The 21,834-nt window shown below is 39.3% G+C and overlaps 1 protein-coding gene across 1 annotated transcript in view; it reads right to left on the minus strand.

Annotated features, from left to right (window-relative positions):
* The window catches only part of LOC150091168 (integrin alpha-PS1-like), a 552,996-nt gene that overhangs the window by 198,976 nt on the left and 332,186 nt on the right, over window positions 1-21,834 (minus strand). The window contains exons 11-12 of the mRNA XM_090388878.1: window positions 21,680-21,781; window positions 5,601-5,832 (exon numbers count right to left, since the gene is read on the minus strand). Coding sequence (XP_090245004.1) covers window positions 5,601-5,832; window positions 21,680-21,781 — 334 coding nt within the window. The remainder of the gene's footprint in view (window positions 1-5,600; window positions 5,833-21,679; window positions 21,782-21,834) is intronic.

Consider the following 21,834-nt stretch of genomic DNA (forward strand, 5'->3'; position numbering starts at 1 on the left):
ACAATACATTTGAGAGGATGGACAGGTGATGTTGGAATTTTTTTTTTCCTTTTTTTTTTTTGCTGATGCCATATAAGCTCGCTTTCTTGAATCATTTGCCATTGCTAATACTAATATGTATTCAACAATGTACACAAGTCTTGGATGTGTCATATTACATTAATACTTTAGTAATAATCAATGTACTATTAGAATATATGTTTGAATAAACTGCTTCATATAAAGTTTCCTGTAAGTCTTGCTCCAATTTTGGTATCCCTTTACACTTTTATTTTTATAGAATGAAAAAATTTGTTAATTTTGAAGTATTTTTTTTCCTTTTTGGATTGAGTACTGCTTTTGATTTTGAAAGATAAAGTTCAGTCTGGAAAAACAGAAGCAGCAGCCTGTGTCTATAAAAGTGCCAGAAGCTTTTATAAATTTGATCATTCTATACTTATTAAAAAATAATATTAGCACATAAAGAACCCCTTAGAACCCTTGAAATCCTAGAAGATTAGAAGACAGACTTTGGAAACTAAAGACAAAAAGTTATTATTTGGTATAAGTAGAATGTTCAATACACTGTATAGTACAGAAGAATCCAGTACTTAACTAGGTTCTGTACTGGATTCGGAACACGGCATTGATATTTCAAATATCAACAAATCAATCAATATCAAAATAATTAAATGTTCCACTCTCCTTGAGAAACTCCAGACACAAAGGTATTTTTTGATAAAAATAGAATGCTCAAGATGTTGTACAGAAAAATCCAATAGAAAAACTGAACTTGTCATTGGCATTTCAAAAATTAACTTAATGTCATATCTTACCAAGAAAATATTCCACATTCCCCCTCACATACACATACCGAAAACCCTTCTTTGCACACTCATACACTAAATAAATGAAGGTGATCCTATTTGAAAACAGGTTTTGCCACATGAAAACAGAAATCAGCATTAACAAATAACTTTTTCTGATGAGGCAATGTCTTATTTGAGTTCAGTTAGTATAAGCTGACCCAGTTAACCCAGCTTACTAAAGCATACCAATTGTTATATCAAAGGGAGACCTTATGATTGGGATAACATTACTATTTGATTCTTGGCAAATAGTAATGGAATTACTATTTGCCAAAGTCACCATGGAATGCTGGTGTTCCTTGACGAAGCTACTTAAGAGTAATCCCAGCAGTGGCCTAACTAGTAGTAGTAGTGGCATGTGATGCAAGAACGCAAGTGTATGAGCTTACGCAGCATCAGCCAAAAAAAAAAAAAAAATCACACCATTCCCTCCAAATGCCTATCCAGTTCCTCCTTAAATTTATTCAACCTATCAACTTCCACAACGACAGATGGAAGTTTGTTTCTACATCTGTCCTTTCTTAATTTGAATTTATGCTCCCTTAGGTTCATAATCTGAACAAGTGTAAGGATCTAATCAGAATTCAGCGTGCTGAACCCATTCAAGCCATTATACACCTCAATCAGATCACCACGCAGGTGCCAAGTCTCCAGCCACTGCAATTTGCAGAACTTAAGCCTCTCTTGGTAAGAGGATCCCTTTATTCCCCTCACTAATCTTGTTGCCCTTCTCTGTACATGCTCAAATAAATCTACATCCTTCCTAAAATGAGGCCTTCAGACCTGTACACAGTGACCTGACCATTCCCTTATACAGAGGGATAATCACCTCCTTCTCCCTGCTAGAAAAATTCCTATATATATCATTGACAAAACCCCATGACCTGCCCTGGCAGCCTGTCTGCATTGCTCAGAAAACTTCATATCTGACTGCACAATTACTCCCAGGTCTTTTTCATTTTCTACCATCTTAAGTGTAGTACCATACAGTTGGTACGTTTCTCTGGGGTTACTTCTACCCATATGCAGTACTTTGCATTTGTCAAGGTTAAACTTTAGTTGCCACATCTTAGCCCATCTGCCCAAATTATCTAGATCCTGTTGCAGTAGCACACTGTCATTACTGTCAATAACAACCCTGCCAACCTTTGTATCATCTGCAAACTTCAACATTAAGCCTGATATACCTTTATCAATATCATCGATAAATATACAAAACAACAGTGGACCCAACACCGAACTCTGTGGACTCCACTAATAACATTAGTCCATGAACAGCAGCACCCATTAATTACCACCCTCTGTCTTCTCCCACTTAACCATCCTTTTATCCATTGTAGCAACTTACCCTTAATACCATTCTGCTCCAATTTGTACAATAGTCTTCCATGTGCAACAGTGTCAAAAGCTTTCCTGAAATAAAAATATATGATATCAAAATTATTTTTTGCATCTAGTTCCTTTCTAACCACATCATAATAACCAATCAAATTTTTCAGACAAGACCTTCCCTTAACAAACCCATGCTGTGTCTGAATTATTGATGCAGTCTTGTCTAGATGATCCTGCAATACATCTTTAACCAGTGACTCCATTATTTTACCCGGAACAGAAGTTAAACTAACTGGTCTGTAATTACTCGTGTCACCCTTCGATCCCCCCTTTGTGAATTGGGGATACATTTGCACATCTCCAGTCCGCGGGAACCTCCCCTGAGTCCAAGGATGCTCTCATAATTATGGCTAAGGGTTTGCTTAGTTGCTTTGCCGTCTCCTTTAATATAACTGGATAGATCCCATCCACCCCAGGTGCTTTTCTTATGTTTAACTTCAACAATTTCTCCTCCACTTTGATCTCAGTTATTGCAAAATCATTAAGTATCCTGCTAAAATTTGATAACCTTCTGCCATTTTCAAACCTTATTTCCTCATGTGTAAATGTAGATGCAAAATACTCATTGTTTGTTTGCTATCTGAGCAGGCTCATCAACAGTCGAACCAACGATGTCAAGTGGACCAATCAGATTCATCCCCTTCCTTTTAGAGTTTATATAAGTAAAGAAATCCTTGCTGTTTTTCTTAGCATCTTTTGCCAAGGATTTCTCGTAATCTTCCTTCGCCGGCCTAACCTCCTTTGTGACCTGATTACAGACTAGCTTATATCTGCCATAGGCTTCTGAGTCACTTGATAATTTATATGCATCCCATGCATTTTTCTTCTCTGTTACGAGTCTCATTAGATAACCATTTAGGCCTAAACCTTAAACAATATTTCTTAATAGGTATGAAACTTTTAGTAGTTTCCACGATTAATTCCTTGAATGCTTCCCACTTAGAATTTACTGCTGGTAACATCATCAGTTGATCCCACTGTACAGAATTTGAAAACTGTCGGAGACCACTGTACTCACCTTTACGGAAGCAAAAACCCTTTCCTTTACACCTTGCTGGTATTAAATCTTTAAGTAAATCCCACATCAGCACACTGTGATCACTGCCACCTAGTGGTTCCTTTATCTGCAAATTCTTAATTCACGAATGATCACTGCTGATAACCAGATCAAGAGTATTACTTTCTCTGGTTGCCTCTCGAACATGCTGCTGCAGAAAACAATCATCCAATAAATCCACAAAAGTCTGAATAGTGTGTGAGTGCCCAACCCACAAGTTCCAGTCAATATCTGGGAAGTTAAAATCCCCCATTATAAGACATTCCGATTTACTAGCCCACTCTATTTCTCTGTACAATTGTTCATTGTACTCATTCAAGTCATTAGGCTTATAACACACTCCTACTCTTATTTTTGCTTTCGCAGTGCTTATGTCACACCATTAGTGCCAACATATACAACTGGATGCACTTCTTTTGATTTTATGTTTTTCTTAATGAACAGCATAACACCTCCTCCCTTTCTATCCTTTCTGTACACATTGTACTCCCCAAATTCCAGTTCAGCATTCCTTATATCTGTGTGACACCACGTCTCTGCTATCCCAACAATATCCGCCTTTGATGTCTTGACCAACACTTCAAATTCATCAAATTTATTTACTATACTTCTAACATTGGTATACAGGCAAGCATACATGCTCCTAGCACTCCTACTCCTAGTTACCCTAACACATCCCATATACCCACCTATTTCAGGATGACTGCCATCCGTCCCTGAAACCCCCAACATCCCTCGCTCCAGGTTGCTACTTATTCTAATAGAAGTTGTGCAAGAATCACCTTCACCTCTGCCTGTGGCTACTGTTAAACTATTACACCTTGTATCCCCCCCAACCTATCAGTTTTCCGACCCACCTAACACTGCCTTGATAGCATAAGCAAATATTCTTGCACCCTTTCTATTTAAGTGTATCCCATCCCTGTAGAAGCAGTCTCTCCTGTTAACAAGTACAGTCCAGGCTGAAAAAAATTCTATCCCTTCAGCCTTGCACAACGTCTCCAGGGCCGAATTGATCAACAAGGCTCTCATCATATACTCCCTTCTATCGTGTCTGGGCAGAATTGCAGACACTTTCAAATTCTTAATATCATTAGTGCCAACGTGTACAACTATATCACCTTTTGTGCCCTTAAAAGATGATATCCGCTCTACAACGTCATCAACCTTTGCCCCTGGCAGACATACCCTTGTCCTGTTCCACCTATCCTTTTTACAAAGCATGTTTCCCGTTTCCTGACAATAGCGTCACCAACAACTACTAGTTCCTGTGGGACCAGCGCATTCTGCCTTGGGGGTTGCCGCTGTGTTGCATGATGACCAAGTGCAAGCTCTGGTGTTGATGTGGGCAGCTGAGAGCCTGATGGGCCCCTCAATTTAGATCTTTCAAGGGCATCCACCCTGTCCTTCAAACTCTCATATAGGCCCATAACAACGCTGAGTTGTCGCCTGATTTTCTTACACTCCTTACATCGTGAGCACACAAAGACATTCCCCATGGCAATATCATGTTCCGTTCCAGAGAGTTCAGCAAACATTTCACAAGCTGCACATTTTTTTAGGCTGCGATGCATTGGAGAATTGCCCCCCTCAGTTCTCCCCCGAGTCACAGCACTTCTGCCACTTTGTGCCCGTTGCTTTGCTGCTCTAGTTTGGGGCATGCTATTTTAAATTAATAAGATCAATAAATTAAATTAATTAAATGTCAATACTATGCTATCTAATAGAAACAGTGAAGCATATTACTCTATATAATTATATGTTAGAGCTATCTAGCTACCTCAAATAAAAATTTGAATTCCCTACCTCTATATACAAAAACAATGACTGTAAGATTCGAAATAACAGTTTTACCTATATTAAGTATTAATCCACAAAAACTCTTTATATAAATTAAAATAAAAATAACCAGCGTAACTATAACTATAAGACTATGTATTAAGTACAATATAAAATAACAATTATGTAAATAAAAAGGCAAACACTTATCATTTTTTCGGAGCCTGTAACTCACAGCTGTAATTTTTAAAGAGAGTCAGCGCCCTCTCTATGGAGCTTTGTTTTTGTGCAATCTGTTGTTACAGAGTGGCATAACTTTAGCGTTTTTTTTTTTTTTTTTTTTTTGTTCTATTATATGCTCTAAAATATAACACTAAAACATCTGACTTATCTATTCGGTCAATATGTCTTAGCCGAAACATAACATAAGACTTCCAAAACATCCTCTACTTACACCACATAAGACATGTAAATAAATTATTTGTTACTTTCTATAAAAAAGGATAGTGCCTCAAAAATATTACCTTCAAATAAACCAGTTCAGTTGAACAATGTGTATCGGACATTTGAAACCTTTTCACTTCCAATTTTCTGTCTACAATGTGAGGAGTATCCGAGTTAAGCGATGAATTAAACCTGACCCGTGAATATTTTCTGCCAGTAAACGTCTCTGCTTCAATTCTATACTGGAGTCGAATAATTGCATCCTGTGTTATAAACTTGGAAATAAACTGAAAACATGCCTTGAAAGAGAAACTGAAAACAAAAAAAAAAAAAAAAACAATACGTCAATAAAAATTTCATAAAAGCATAAAAAAAAGCTAGTAACATAACTATTACTTTTATATATACAAGTTATTTAATGTACAGAATGCATTATGTTTCAGGCATATTAGCAAATACATTTATGATTTATAACAAAATAAAAAGAAATGACTTATGTGTGAATCAAGAACGTCTGTGCATCCACCATATACGGCTATACTGTAGTTGCTAGATTTTGTTGGTCAGATTTTAATGAAATTTGAAATCATTCTAAAACAGCTAAATATAAAATTTTATAAAAATCCATCCACTGAGAATCAAGTCATTAGTGGATGGATGGATGGATGGATGGATGGATGGATAAGAAATAATAATTGCAGATTTCTATTTATTCCTTTCTATTGAAATTTGGGATGGCATGGAAAATCTTTACAAAAGAGCTAAACATAAAATTTCATGGAATTCCATCAACTGGGAGTCAAGTTATTACATGCACACAGATGTTCAAAGAAATATTAATTGCCAGATTTTTATTAGTCCTATTTTAATGAAATTTGAGATGGTTCAACAAACCTTTTTAATAGAGACAAAGATAATTTTTTTCTTTTGAAAATCCATCCACTAGGATGTCTAGTTATTATATGTGGATGGATTCACATGGTAAAAATAACGGGCTTTACAAATATATATTCCTAAAAAAAAGAATATACACAGTGCATCAATTAAATAACGAGACTGACGCTACTACAAAAAAAAGAATAACACTAATGGCAAAGTAAGGTTATATATTTTCGAAGTAATCACCTCCAATGTGTACACACTCTACATCTTTCGTATTTTTAAAACACTTCTGGAATTTCTCTTCTGGTACCACTTTCAGCTGGTCGGTCACTGCAGCCTTCATTCTGGGGAATGAAAAATAATCTGTAGAAGCCAAATCTGAAGAATATGAGGGGTGTTTGATGACTGGAATCGAAACTCAACGAATGCGGTACAAAACGGGAACAAATTTTTATTTTACCCAGATTGTTAGAATTTCTCATGCAATTCTTTATTGCTACCAATCATCTCAGCAAACAACCTCGTTGAAATTGATCTGTCTTCAGTCAATTTTTTTAACCATTGTGACAATCTCTGGTGTTTGAACAGAGATTGGTCAGCCAGGGTGGGGATCATCCTCTAACGACTCACGTCCTTTACAAAAATGAGAAAACCATTCAAACACTCTTGGTAGAGACAAACATTCATCAGCATAAACTTTTTTTAAATTGCCAAAAGTTTCCGTAGCACTTTTTCCCAATTTACAATAAAATTTGCTAACTGCACTTTTTTGTTCATTTTTCAATTTTCTGATGACATGCACAAAACTATTACTCTTTCCATCATAAATCACCAACTACTGACTGGATTCATTGGAAATAGCACACTCTACCAGATCTAATCATGTACTATTTTGGCTTCTTATATTAATACTAAATGCAGAGCATATGCAGTCTCGTTATTTAATTGGCGCACTGTGCATATCAATAAAAATTTCATGAAAGCACGACAAAACTAGTACTATTTTATATCAAAGTACTATTTTATATCAAATTAATTTGACAACATCTTTATTCACTTTTAATGATATATGATAATAGTGTTAATGGTAGTCACAGACTGGCAGCATAATATTCAAAATAAAAACAATATTCAAAACAGGAGCTTCAATGAGCATATGGAAAATTTCATAATGTCAATCTGAAGTAAAGTGCATACTAACTTCATCACTACTTAGTTCGTTAAATCTATGAGGTGAATCATGTACAGTTGCAAGCATCAAGTATATCAGCTTATATCACATTCTATGGCATGACAAAACTTTTTCAGAATCATGCAAAATTAAACTTTCCATTACAAGATGTCTGCCAATCCATTTTTGCCATTCCTACCAGCTACTAGCAATCCCTATTCTCAGTAGCTGATAGAAATATCAAAAACAAAAGGAAGAAATCCAAAACAAAGAAACAAAAGAGAGAAAAGGGATCAACCAAATCAAATAGCTCTCTTCAACAAGCAGACAGTTGAGACAGGCAAAATTGAAACCAGCAGTGGGTCTTTCAGAGTTAAAGCTAAAGTAACTGATTAGCATTAGCCTTAGTAAAGGCACATGATGCAAGAAGGCAAGCTTATATAGCATCAGCCAAAAAAAAAAAAGAAAACCTTCTCATTTCACCCATCCACTCGCTCCAAATGTTTGTCTAGTTCTGCCTTGAACCTATTTAAACTATCAACTTCTATGACAGATGGAGGCTTCTTCCACCCACCAGCTAAAGGCAAACTTCTGCACATCTATCCTACAACTGTCTTTCCTCAATTTGAATTTATGCCCTCTCAGGCGATTATTCTGAGCAAGAGGAAGAATCCCAGCAGTCTCTGAAATATCCTGCATCTTGTTTTCCAGGCTTCTGCTCATTCCAATAGAAGCAGTGCAAGAATCACTTTCACCTTCTGATATAAGGAATGCCGAACTGGAATTTGGGGAGTACAATGTGTACAGAAAGGATAGACAGGATAGGAAGGGAGGAGGTGTTATGCTGTTAATTAAGAAAAACATAAAATCAAAAGAAGTGCATCCAGTTGATATAGATGAACAGTGCACTGTTGAGTCAGTTTAGTGTGACATAAGCACTGCGAAAGCAAAAATAAGAGTAGGAGTGTGTTATAGGCCTAATGACTCGAATGAGTACAATGAACAATTGTACAGAGAAATAGAGTGGGCTAGTAAATCGGAATGTCTTATAATGGGGGATTTCAACTTCCCAGATATTGACTGGAACTTGTGGGTTGGGCACTCACACACTAGTCAGACATTTGTGGATTTATTGGATGATTGTTTTCTGGAGCAGCATGTTCGAGAGGCAACCAGAGAAAGTAATACTCTTGATATGGTTATCAGCAGTGATCATTCATGTATTAGGAATTTGCAGATAAAAGAACCACTAGGTGGCAGTGATCACAGTGTACTGACGTGGGATTTACTTAAAGATTTAATTACCATCAGGGGTAAAGGAAAGGGTTTTTGCTTCCGTAAAGGCGAGTACAGTGGTCTCCGACAGTTTTTAAATTCTGTACAGTGGAATCAACTGATGATGTTACCAACAGTAAATTCTAAGTCGGAAGCATTCAAGGAATTAATCGTGGATGCTACTAAAAGTTTCATACCTATTAAGAAATATTGTTCAAGGTTTAGGCCTAAATGGTTGTCAAATGAACTAATGAGACTCATACCAGAGAAGAAAAATGCATGGGATGCATACAAATTAACACGTGACACAGAAGCCTATGAGAGCTACAAGTTGATCTGTAACCAAGTTACAAAGGAGGTTAGGCAGGCGAAGGCAGATTACGAGAAATCCTTGGCAAAAGATGCTAAGAAAAACAGCAAGGATTTCTTTACATATATAGTTATAGTTATTACCCAGTTTATTAACAAAAACGCGTCCCGAAAGCTACTGGTTTTATCTTATTATAATTTGTTTTTGTAAATAAACTGGGTAATAACTATAACTATATATGTATTTGTGAACTATGGACCCCAGTACTCCAGGCCCATTCGTTACCAAGGATTTCTTTACTTATATAAACTCTAAAAGGAAGGGGATGAATCTGATTGGTCCACTTGACATCGATGGTTCGACTGTTGATGATCCTGCTCAGATAGCAAACAAACTGAATGAGTATTTTGCATCTACATTCACACGTGAGGAATTATTAAGGTTTGAAAATGGCAGAAGGTTATCAAATTGTAGCAGGATACTTAATGATTTTGTAATAACTGAGAGCAAAGTGGAAGAGAAACTGTTGAAGTTAAATGTAAGAAAAGTACCTGGGGTGGATGGGATCTATCCAGTTATATTAAACGAGGCGGCAAAGCAACTAAGCAAACCCTTAGCCATAATTATGAGAGCATCCTTGGACTCAGGTGAGGTTCCCACGGACTGGAGATGTGCAAATGTATCCCCAATTCACAAAGGGAGATCGAAGGGTGATGATACGGGTAATTACAGACCAGTTAGTTTAACTTCTGTTCCGGGTAAAATAATGGAGTCGCTGGTTAAAGATGCATTGCAGGATCATCTAGACAAGACTGCAGCAATAATTCAGACACAGCATGGGTTTGTTAAGGGAAAGTCTTGTCTGAAAATTTGATAGGATATTATGATGTGGTTACAGAGGAACTGGATGCAAAAAATAATTTTGATATCATATATTTGGATTTCAGGAAAGCTTTTGACACTGTTGCGCATGGAAGACTATTGTACAAATTGGAGCAGAATGGTATTAAGGGTAAGTTGCTACAATGGATAAAAGGATGGTTAAGTCGGAGAAGACAGAGGGTGGTAATCAATGGGTGCTGCTCTTCTTGGACTAATGTTATTAGTGGAGTCCCACAGGGTTCAGTGTTGGGTCCACTGTTGTTTTGTATATTTATCAATGATATTGATGAAGGTATATCAGGCTTAGTGTCGAAGTTTGCTTTTTTGTTTTGTTTTGTTCTTATTGGCGCATTAGCTGCGGAGGCTATAATGCGCCAAAGACCAGGTCGTATATAAAAAAATTTTTAAACTTTCAGTGACCTACATAGTTAGGTCACTATGTCAAGATGTATAACATATGTATAAAAGAAAAATGTAAATTTTATATAAGATCAAAAATGTTTATTGACTTTAAAAAGGTAAAAATAGCAGACACATGGTCATTGTCAGATAAAATCTGACTGAGTGTATACGGCTCAGTCAGATGATTAAAAGCGGTAAAACGGATATTGCTAAAATCTGGACAATCAATTAAAATGTGTCTAAAAGTTAAAATTGAGCCACACGACTCACACATAGGAGGGTCATCAGCCCTCAGCAAAAATGAATGTGTCAAATGACTATGTCCCATGCGGGTCCGGGCAAGAACAACTTCCTCCTTACGATTCACGCGCAGACTAGACTGCCACGGTTCAATTACAGGCTTTATACGATATAGTTTATTTCCAGTCTGTCTATTCCACGAGTCCTGCCATTGGGAGTGTATCTTCTGCTGTATTGTTTGCCTGTAGTCTGTATAGGGGACTGACAGGCAGCGATTGTTATTGGGGATTGCTGATTTGGCTGCGGTGTCAGCCAAATCATTTCCCTTAATCCCAACGTGGCTCGGAATCCAGCAGAAGCGGATATCATATTCACGTTCCCGGAGGAAGTGAATCTTCTGCTGAATGCAAGACAGAACCGGATGAGGATTATACCTCACAGATGTTAAAGCCTGTAACACACTGAGAGAGTCAGAATATAAAATGAACCATTGGTGTTGGCATTCACTAATGTGTTCCAAGGCTAACTCTATAGTGTGCAGCTCTGCAGTAAAGATACTGCATTCAGAGGGAATCTGCTCCGATGTAGTGCTGTCTGTAAAGACAGCAGCAGATCCCACATATAATTCCGACTTCGAACCGTCTGTGTAGACTGGCGCGAAGTCAGAATGTTCAGCTCGGTGTGCTGAATGAAGCTGCAGGTAGACAGACGATGGAGTGTCCGACTTTCCCCTATTCCTAAGGGACAAGTCACATGCCGGGAAATGAGCATGCCAGGGTGGAAGGGGTTGCTTCGGTGTTTGGGCAACCTTGTCTACCTTGATATTAAGTTCTTTGAGTAGCTCTTGGAGACGAATACCAAAAGGTCGGTTGGCAGTCTTACGGGTGTTGTACAAATTTTCCCATCGTGGCTCAAAAACGGATAGCCACGTAGGATGGTCTGGCAGGGATTTCAATTTTAAAGCATAGTTTAGAGACAACTGCTTACGTCGAAGCGATAACGGCGGTTCGTTTGCTTCGACATATAAGCTCTGGACTGGAGATGTTCGATATGCTCCAATAGCGGTACGGAGAGCCAAATGATGGACAGGATCCAGCCAACGAAGTACACTGTCTCTGGCCGAATTGTAAACCAGGGACCCATAATCTAGTCTGGATCGCACAAGTGCACGGTAAATGCGAAGAAGGGTACATCGGTCTGCTCCCCAAGATGTAGAGGAGAGCAAGCGGAGAATATTCAGCCCTCTTGTGCACTTTGTGCGGAGTTGACGGATATGATCCAGAAAGGTCAACTTTTTGTCAAATATGAGTCCCAAGAATTTTGTGTCTGGTGCTACTGGAATAGCATTTTGTCCGAGCCTTAATTCAGGTTCAGGATGAAGATTACGCTTGCGACAAAAATGTACGCAAACGGTCTTCTCCGGCGAGAACCTGAAGCCATTAACAAGTGCCCAGGAATTGAGATGATCAATGGCTTTCTGCAGTTGTCTTTCAATAACCCTCATGTTGCATGACTGACAAAATATGCTAAAGTCATCAACATAGAGGGCACTGTTTACAGTTGGAGGAAGTTGTTCTATGATGGAATTTATTTTGATGGCGAAAAGCGTGACACTTAATACTGATCCTTGTGGTACTCCCTCTTCTTGGCTGAAGGAACGAGAGAGTGAGGATCCCACACGAACTTGGAAAGATCGATTGGCTAAAAAGTGTTTAATAAAAATGGGGAGTTGCCCCCTAAGACCAAGGCTATGCAGATCTTTTAAAATGCCAAATCTCCAAGTTGTGTCATACGCTTTCTCCATATCAAAGAACACCGACACCAAGTGTTCGCGTTTTAGGAAAGCATCCCGGATGGATGTTTCCAATCTAATAAGATGGTCCAAAGTGGACCGGTTCCTTCGGAAGCCGCACTGGATGTTGGAGAGAAGGTCATTTGATTCTAAGTACCATATTAAACGAGAATTAACCATTCTCTCCAGGATTTTGCACAGACAGCTAGTCAGAGCAATAGGACGATAATTGGTGGTGACTTTTGGATCCTTTCCTGGCTTAGGAAAAGCAAGGACGATTGCCTTCCGCCAGGAGTCCGGAAACTGCCCTTCAATAAAGATTCTGTTATATAGAAGGAGCAGATAATCCATAGATTTTGGTGAAAGACGTTTAATCATTTCATAATGGATGCCATCTGGTCCAACAGCACTTGCATTAGAAAGAGTGAGGGCTCTCTTCAATTCCTGCATAGTGAATGCCCCGTTGTAGGGATAGAGGCCCTTGGACTTGAAATTAAGTGCCTGCTTTTCGATTTTATGTTTCAGGACCAGAAACTCTGGGGAATACGAAGATGTTGCGGAGATGTTAGAGAATGTTTCCCCAAGAGCATTGGCTATTGCAGTTGGATCTGCAATAGCGCATCCATTATAATCTAGGATTGAAGAAGGGTGGGATGTATATTTTCCCTTCATTTTCCGGATTTTATCCCAGACTATCTTAGAATTGGTAGCCTGGTTAATAGATGATGTAAAACGGATTCATGATTCCTTTTGACTCTATCGGCGAATGTAGCGTGCTTTGGCTCGTGCACGCTTGAAGGCTATTAGATTAACAGTGGTAGGATATCGACGGAATATCCCCCACGCTTTGTTTTGAGCCTTTTTTGCTGCTGTGCATTGTGAATTCCACCAAGGTTTGGGAAATGGTGGAAACCGGGCAGATGTTTTTGGAACAGCATTCGCAGCTGCTTGGACAATGATTTCTGTGATGTACATTACTGCGTCATTGATAGGCTCCTGACTGACTGTACTCAGGTCAAAATTTGCCTGATGTTCGAAGGCATTCCAGTCAGCCTGATCAAACTTCCACCGTGGTAACCTAAAAGGAAGACATGGTCTCCCACTGTGTAACAAGGTTATCACAGGGAAGTGATCACTTCCGTATGGATTCTCCTCCACTTCCCAAGTGAGTGAAGGGAGTAGAGAAGGGGAGCAGATAGAGAGATCAATGGCAGAAAAAATACGGGTAGGCATGTGGAAGAAGGTGTTTGTTCCAGTATTTAAAAGGGAAAGGGCATTGTCATTGAGCATACGCTCTATGACCCGTCCCCTTCCAGTGATGTTAGCACTACCCCACAGGGTGTTATGTCCATTAAAATCCCCAAGAAGTAAGAAAGGGGGAGGCAACTGCGTTACAAGATCATCAAGGTCTTCCTGGGAGATGTCAGTCCCAGGTGGCAAATAAATAGAGCAGACCGTTAATAGAAATCCCACTGTAAGGCGAATTGCAACAGCCTCTAGGCTGGTTGTAATTAGCAAGGGCTGAACTGGGGTCTGATTATTCACAAGGATAGCCACTCCTCCATGAGCAGGACCATCCGCAATTCTATCCTTACGAAAGATTGTGATGTTATGCATGGTGGGATCATCATTTGCCTTTAGATAAGTCTCCTGCAAGCAAAAGCAAACTGGCTCGTGCTTTTGCAGGAGGGCCTTGATGTCATCTGTATTTCGCCGGAATCCACGACAATTCCATTGTAGGAATTTAGCCATTATTTTGGCTTGGTGGGTCCATCAGGCGGCTTCCGAGGTGCTGAGGGCTTACTTTTATCAGTCTTGGCTTTATCTTTTTTGGGGAAGAATGGATGCTGTCCCGTGTCCATTTCTTCCTCCGCAAAGAGTTCCAAGACTGATTCATCCTGTACCTCCTTGTTCTCTACATCCATTCTTTCTGTTGTTACTTGAGGCTCTTTACCACTTGGTTTTGGTAGTGGTGGAGCACTAGGAGGTACGGATATAGGAGTGGCAACTGACTGTGTTTTTTTGGTGGGCTTTTGAGAACTCAATAAATAGCGTGCAATTGGGGTGAATGACTCTTTTGGTGGTATAGTCATCTCAGTTTGTGTCCCGATAGTGCACTTAGCAGAAACCTTCTGGGCATATGAAGGTTTCCCGCTATTTACTGGTTGGATACGTTTTCTGGCCTCTGGGTAGGAGATATTCAGCTCTGTTTTCAGTTTTTGTATTTCTTTTTCATCCTTCCACCGCTGGCATGCTCTAGAGTAGGCGGGATGTTCTTCTTGGCAATTGACACAGATAGGTTTTGGAGCTGAGCGTTCCTTGCTCTCGTGGTCTTTAACACCACATCGAGCACAGGCAGGATTACCACGACAAGATGTTTGTGAGTGGCCGTATTTTTGGCATCTAAAGCACCGCAGTGGGTTTGGGATATAAATCCTCACTGGGCAGTTTAGATAGCCTGCCTTGATGGAACTTGGAGGCCGTGCGGTGTTAAACGTTAGGATGAGAACTCGGGTAGGGACGAGATTCCCATCCTTTCTCATTGATATTCTTTTGACAGCTGTCACTCCTTGTTCTTTTAATTCAGAGCAGATCTCTTCTTCAGAAACATGAAGAAGGTCCCACTCTGATATGACACCACGTGAAGAATTTAGAGTTTTGTGAGGGGTTACGATGATAGGTATTCCCCCTATGGATGTAGACTTTATGATTTTTCCGCTTGCTTGGTGGTAGAAGCTTCGACCAAAAGGTCGCCAGAACGCAGTCTTTTTACAGTTTTAGGTGAACCTGCCAACCCTTCTAATCCTTTCTGGATAAAGAAGGGTGACATCTTCCCAATGGACTGCTCTCCGGTGGAATGGAGAATGAGGAAAAGCGGTGTCACTGATGATGATGGTGTATCCTCAGTCCTGGCTCTTTTTGCAGAGGTGTTTTCTGCGTCTTCATTTCGATTAGGTAGGGGCCTTGTTGGGACCCCAGAAGAAAGGGGATTTAAATTACTCATATGAGTAAAGAGAAAATGTCTGATGCCTAAGTACCTCACCCACCACGGAGCCCTACGAGGGGACGCCAACTCGTGAACTAGCAGGTACTGCGTACACGAATGGGACGCCGAGTTCGCTTAGAGCACCATACCCACGTTACCAATAAGTCTTTATCCCGTCCCAGGACCATAGGGAGGGAGACTTATTGGAACGCAGTTGACCCTAGCAGTATAATACCACCCGCCGATTGATCCCAGTCGAGCCGGTCCGGGACCACCTGTCTCGTCGAAGCAGGGGCCAAAGTGGTGTATTAAGGCTGGGCCCCTCAACCACCAGGATCCCCCTTTCCGCTTCCACGGGTCGCGGCGCACGGCTGCACACGCCGGATTCCAATGTTGTAACCCTGGAACCAAGGTATGGGCATTGGATCCCAGTGATGCTAATCTGGAAAACCAGCAGCATCACTGGGAGGTCCCCTCACCACGTATAGGTGCCCACGTTGAGGGGTCGAAGTTTGCAGATGATACGAAGGTTGGCAGGGTTGTTAATGACAGTAATGGCAGTGTACTACTGCAACAGGATCTAGATAATTTGGGCAGATGGGCTAAGAAGTGGCAACTGAAGTTTAACCTTGACAAATGCAAAGTACTGCATATGGGTAGAAGTAACCCCAGAGAAACGTACCAACTGTGTGGTACTACACTTAAGGTGGTAGAAAATGAAAAAGACCTGGGAGTAATTGTGCAGGCAGATATGAAGTTTTCTGAGCAATGCAGACAGGCTGCCAGGGCAGGTCATGGGGTTTTGTCAATGATATATAGGAATTTTGCTAGCAGGGAAAAGGAGGTGATTATCCCTCTGTATAAGGCAATGGTCAGGCCACGCCTTGAGTACTGCGTACAGGTCTGGAGGCCTCTTTTTAGGAAGGATGTAGATTTACTTGAGCATGTACAGAGAATGGCAACAAGATTGGTGAGGAGAATGAAGGGATCCTCTTATCAAGAGAGGCTTAAGTTCTGCAAATTGCAGTGGCTGGAGACTAGGCACCTGCGCGGTGATCTGATTGAGGTGTATAAGGCCTTGAATGGGTTCAGCACGCTGAATTCTGCTCAGATTACGAACCTAAGGGGGCATAAATTCAAATTAAGAAAAGACAGATGTAGATTAGATGCGCGGAAATTTGCCTTTAGCCAGCGGGTGGTTAATTGCTGGAACAAACTTCCATCTGTCGTTGTGGAAGTTGATAGGTTTAATAAATTTAAGGAGGAACTGAACAGGCATTTGGAGGGAATGGTGTGATTTTTTTTTTTTTTTTTTTTGGCTGATGCTGCATAAGCTCTTACATTTGCTTTCTTGCATCACATGCCACTACTACTAGTACTACCTCTGCCAGTGGCTACTGTTAATCTATTAGTCCTTGTATCCCCCCAAGCTAGCAGTTTTCCGACCCACTTAACACTGCCTTGATAGCATAAGCAAATATTCTTGCACCCTTTCTATTTAAGTGTATCTCATCCCTGTAGAAGCAGTATCTCCTGTTAACAAGTACAGACCAGGCTGAAAAAAATTCTACCCCTTGAGACTTGCACAATCTTTCCAGGGCCGAATTGATCGACAAGGCTCTCATCATATACTCCCTCCTATCGTGTCTGGGCAGAATTGCAGATACCTTCAAATTCAACCCTAATTCACAGCTTTTTTTCAACAGTGACCTGTACTTGTTAAGTAATTCTGCCGGTCTCCTACTCTTAATATCATTAGTGCCAACGTGTACAAGTATATCACCTTTTGTGCCCTTAAACATGGGTCTGTTAATGGGAAATCTTGCCTATCCAATCTGATTGGATACTATGATGTGGTCACAAAGGAAATGAATGCAAAAAATAATTTTGATATCATATACTTTGATTTCAGGAAAGCTTTTGTTACTGTTGCACATGGAAGACTAATGTACAAATTAGAGCAGTATAGCATTAAGGGCAAGTTGCTACAATGGATAAAGGGATTGTTGATTGGTAGAAGCCAGAGAGTTGTAATCAATGAACACTGCTCTTCATGGACTAATGCTACTAGTAGAGTCCCCCAGGTTTTGCTTTTGGGGCCATTGTTGTTTTCTATATTTATCAATGATATTGATAATGGTTTATCAGGATTAATGTCCAAGTTTGCAGATGATACAAAGGTTGGCAGGATTGCTAACGACTGAAATGATGGTACACTGCTGCAACAGGATCTAGAAAAGTTGGGCAGATGGGCTGAGATGGGGGGGGGCAACTGAAGTTTAACATTGACAAATGCAAAGTACTGCATATGGGTAGCAGTAACCCCAGAGTAACGTACCAAATGTGCAATACTACACTCAGGGTAGAGGAGAATGAAAAAGACCTGAGGTAACTGTGCAATCAGATATGAAGTTTACAGAGCAGCTCATGGAGTCTCGTCAATGATATACAGGAATTTTGCTAGCAGGGATAAGGAGGTGATTATTTCCTTGTATAATGCAATGAAATAATTGTATAATGCAATGGTCAGGCCACACGTTTTGTACTGCATACAGGCCTGGAGGCCTTATTTTAGGAAGGAGATAGAGCTGCTGGAACAAGTAAAGAGAAGGGCAACAAAGGGGCGCTCTTACCAAGAAAGGCACAAACTGCAGCATCTGGAGACTAGGCATCTGCGAGGTGATCTGACTGAGGTGTATAAGGTTTTGAATGGTTTGAGCAAGCTCAATGCTAATGGGATTCTTCCTCTTGCTCAGTTGCACATTTGAAGGGACACAAATTCAACTTAAGGAAAGACAGTAGAATAGATGTTTAGAAATTTGCCTTTAACCAGCAAGTGGTTGATTGTTGGAACAAACTTCCACCTGTTGTGGTGGAAGTTGATAGCTTAAATAGATTCAAGAAGAACTGGACAAACCTTTGGAAAGGGGAAGGTCTTTTTTTTTCTTTGGGCTGGCCATAGTGACTGTGTCACTATGGCCAGCCCAAAGATTGGAACTACATTTATGGTTGCCACAGCTACAAGGATCGCTGATGCACACTTTTTACTGAAACACACGATATCCCTCAAGGACACGAATATATCTACATCAATGATGCACATCACTACAAACCTCTTGTTTTGCACAGGTTATATTTAGCATTAGCATAGGCACATGATGCAAGAAAGCAAGCTTATGCAGCATCAGCCAAATCAGAGAAAATCCCTGCTCACTCACCCAGAAAACCAAAACAACGTAGGCTTATTGAAAAGTTCCTTGATCTGCCTCACCTAATTGTACACTTACCAGACTATCCTCATCCCTGGACCTAACACCCACTGACTTAACTTTGGACTTACACCTACTGGACTGACCACACACCCGGATGTGGCACCAACTGGATTGGTCTTATCTCCGGACTTGTTTTCTTACTCCAAGAATTCACAACCGCAAACCTTTGTGACCCTGTTTCCCAGGAAGGGATGTTGCAAACCCAGTCCCAGGAAAGGGTAGATCTGTGGCTTAAATTCACACAAATGCCAAAGGCAACCACACCCAGCACCTCAGCTGTATGGCTTTTCTTCCCCTTCCCTGGGGTTATTCCATTTTCCCTGGTGGAGCATATGTTTCACCTTTAACTAGGGGCTGCCTTCATCTACACCCCTTCCCTCCTACTTTCACTCCCCCCTCTTCTTGGGTGATGCTCTGTACTAAAAAAACCTAACTTTTTTTTTTCATTTTTTTTTTTTTAAACTTGGTTTCTATTCAGGAAGCTCAGATGACCCTGGCAGAGACTAGCCAAAGAATAATGGGCAGCCTGGCTTACCTCCTAGCAGTGTATATGGGCAACGCTGTATTCCACCAACAGCCCTGCGGCCAAAAGCCAGAACATAACACTTTTTCTGACTTTTTACAGTGTCACAGTATTTCTTCACAAGAGTAATTATGGCGCAAATGTGAGAAACCACTGGTGGTGCCTGACCCCATAAACAGTATGTAGACTGTATGGATTTCTACAGGCTTTTTCACTCAGGCTGTAGTTGGCTGATCTCAGCCAAAGGAAATAGGGTTTTCCCCCATGAGTTAAAATAAGTTTAAAATATTTCCCCACAAGTTAAAAACTTAATGGAATTATCAGAATTCAAATTGGATTGTATTTTAATTGCAATATTAAACTATACTGTAACTCCTTGTGATACTGCAGATTTTTATTCATTCTTGAAGTAAACATTCATTGATTCTGTATTCTAATATATGAATTTCATCACAAAAAAAAAAGTTCATTTTGAAAAAGCATTAAAGTTCAAAGAATTGTGCCAAACTTCCTATGTGTTTTGCACATCACTGTCACTCAATTTGTTCATAAATGATGGTCAAAATGGTTTGAAGCTCACATTGATTTTAATGTCTATATATCATAGACTTTGAAAACTCTGAATTCTGAGAATCACTTATGGAGGGCCTTCTTGACTGATCATGAAATGTTATAACTTCTGCAAAGATAAACCAAGATTAGCCAAGGCCATCCTGACCTTGGCTTATCTCATGGCAGCTGACTTTTGAGTTTTAAAAAGCAAGGAATCAGGTAACTGTAAGCATTACCTGCACCACAAATCTGAGGATGTGGTTAACTGAAAAAATTAAAAATATGCCTTCTGCTGTTCCTCTGTTGTGGTGAGAACTGTTCAACTATACTGACAATTGCTATTTCTGAATGATAAAAATATCAGAGATGTCAACAAAAAGCAAGCACAGCATCAAATGTCCTAAAATATCATCTGCAATAAGGTCTCTTCTATAATGATCTGCCAATACCAGATTCACCCCAAAAAAATCATGGGATAAAGAAAGCAATGGTAAATATAGTGAGGATTCTTATGTTGCCAACTTTGCTGGACCATCTACTTCAACGTATTTGGAAAAGCAGTACCAAAGTCATACTGTCATTAATGGGAAATTACAGAATGGTTTATAAGAAAAAAAAAAAACTGTAAGTGGCAAACATTTCTAAGAAAACAGAATATACACAAAATATTAAATGTTTGATTAAAGTATTTTAAAATGAACAAGATGGATATTAGCATATAGGCATTACTGTATGATATTAGAAATTGGCAATTCATTAAGTTGTAACGAATATAAATTTCAGTATATATTTTTCACTGGAAACATGAACAAAACAACTTTGGTATTTCTAGAAGAATCAGTGGATCAATTTCCTTTATAATCTACAAGTTTTTGCCTCAGTAAGTATAAAAAAATTTTTTTTTTTTTTTTTTGTTGGCCAGTGTCACTAGAAGGGATGGGCAGGCAATAAGACTTTTTTTTTTTTTTTTTTTTTATTGTTGATAATGCTGTATAAGCTCACTTCCTTGCATCAGTTACCACTATCCATGGGCTGTATGCAATGTATCAGAAATGAAAAATGGAAATAAATGTAATAAACACCCAAGCTATTCTTGGGTGTTTATTATGATGCTATTTGTTAACAAAAATATGAAAAATTGCAGATTTTTTTTTTTTTTTTTGAAATATGAAAAAGATGAAGAAAAACTTTTGCAAAGGAGTGGAGAAAAATTACTTTGTGAACTATACTGTAATGGTAAAATAGATCAATTAACAACTCACCAATTGTACACCAGAGAGACTCTTCCATGATGTGAGACCCAGAGAATACAATGGTTGGATGCACTGCCATGAACAAAGAACACGTGATCCTGCATTTTTCTTTTGTTCGATAAATAATAGATTTCTGGAATTTTCGATGGAGAAATTAGAGGAAACACTTGTTGACAGCTATTGGAAGTTTCAGCTGTGGATTGAATAGATAAAGAGCGTAGCATTGTTGAAGTGGTGTGGGGAGTCAAGGGCCCCATGCACCTGCTTCTGGTTATAAACACACACAGAAACTAAATTCAAAATGAAATATAACAGAAAATATGACAATTTATTTGACATACCCTGTGCAATGAGGTTATTATTTTGGCCTATCTGATAAACCCCACTGTGGAAGGGAAGTATATAAATGAATGCTTAACTAAAAAAAACAGTATTAATATCAAAACCTTGCCAGCAATTAGATTATTATACACAGTTTTAATTAATGTGAAGTTTATATAAACTAATTCAAATACAAATTAAATTCAGCACAACAGTGTTAATGAATGGATTAACAATGCTGTTTGTATTTTATTAGCGCATCAGCAACTGAGGCTATAATGCAATTAACAATGCTTACCATACATTAGGCGAATTATCCTTTTCACAGGTTTTTGCATCTGGATCAATATTAGTATGAGTTCCATCAACTGAAGTAATAATATCTAGTACTGGCCGAGATCTGAAATGAAAACACACATTTTCATTTTGTGAACTATATGTTTCACAAAATAT

Source organism: Mastigoproctus giganteus, chromosome 1 (assembly GCF_048544385.1).
Source record: "Mastigoproctus giganteus isolate SK-2022 chromosome 1, ASM4854438v1, whole genome shotgun sequence".
NCBI lineage: Eukaryota > Metazoa > Arthropoda > Arachnida > Uropygi > Thelyphonidae > Mastigoproctus > Mastigoproctus giganteus.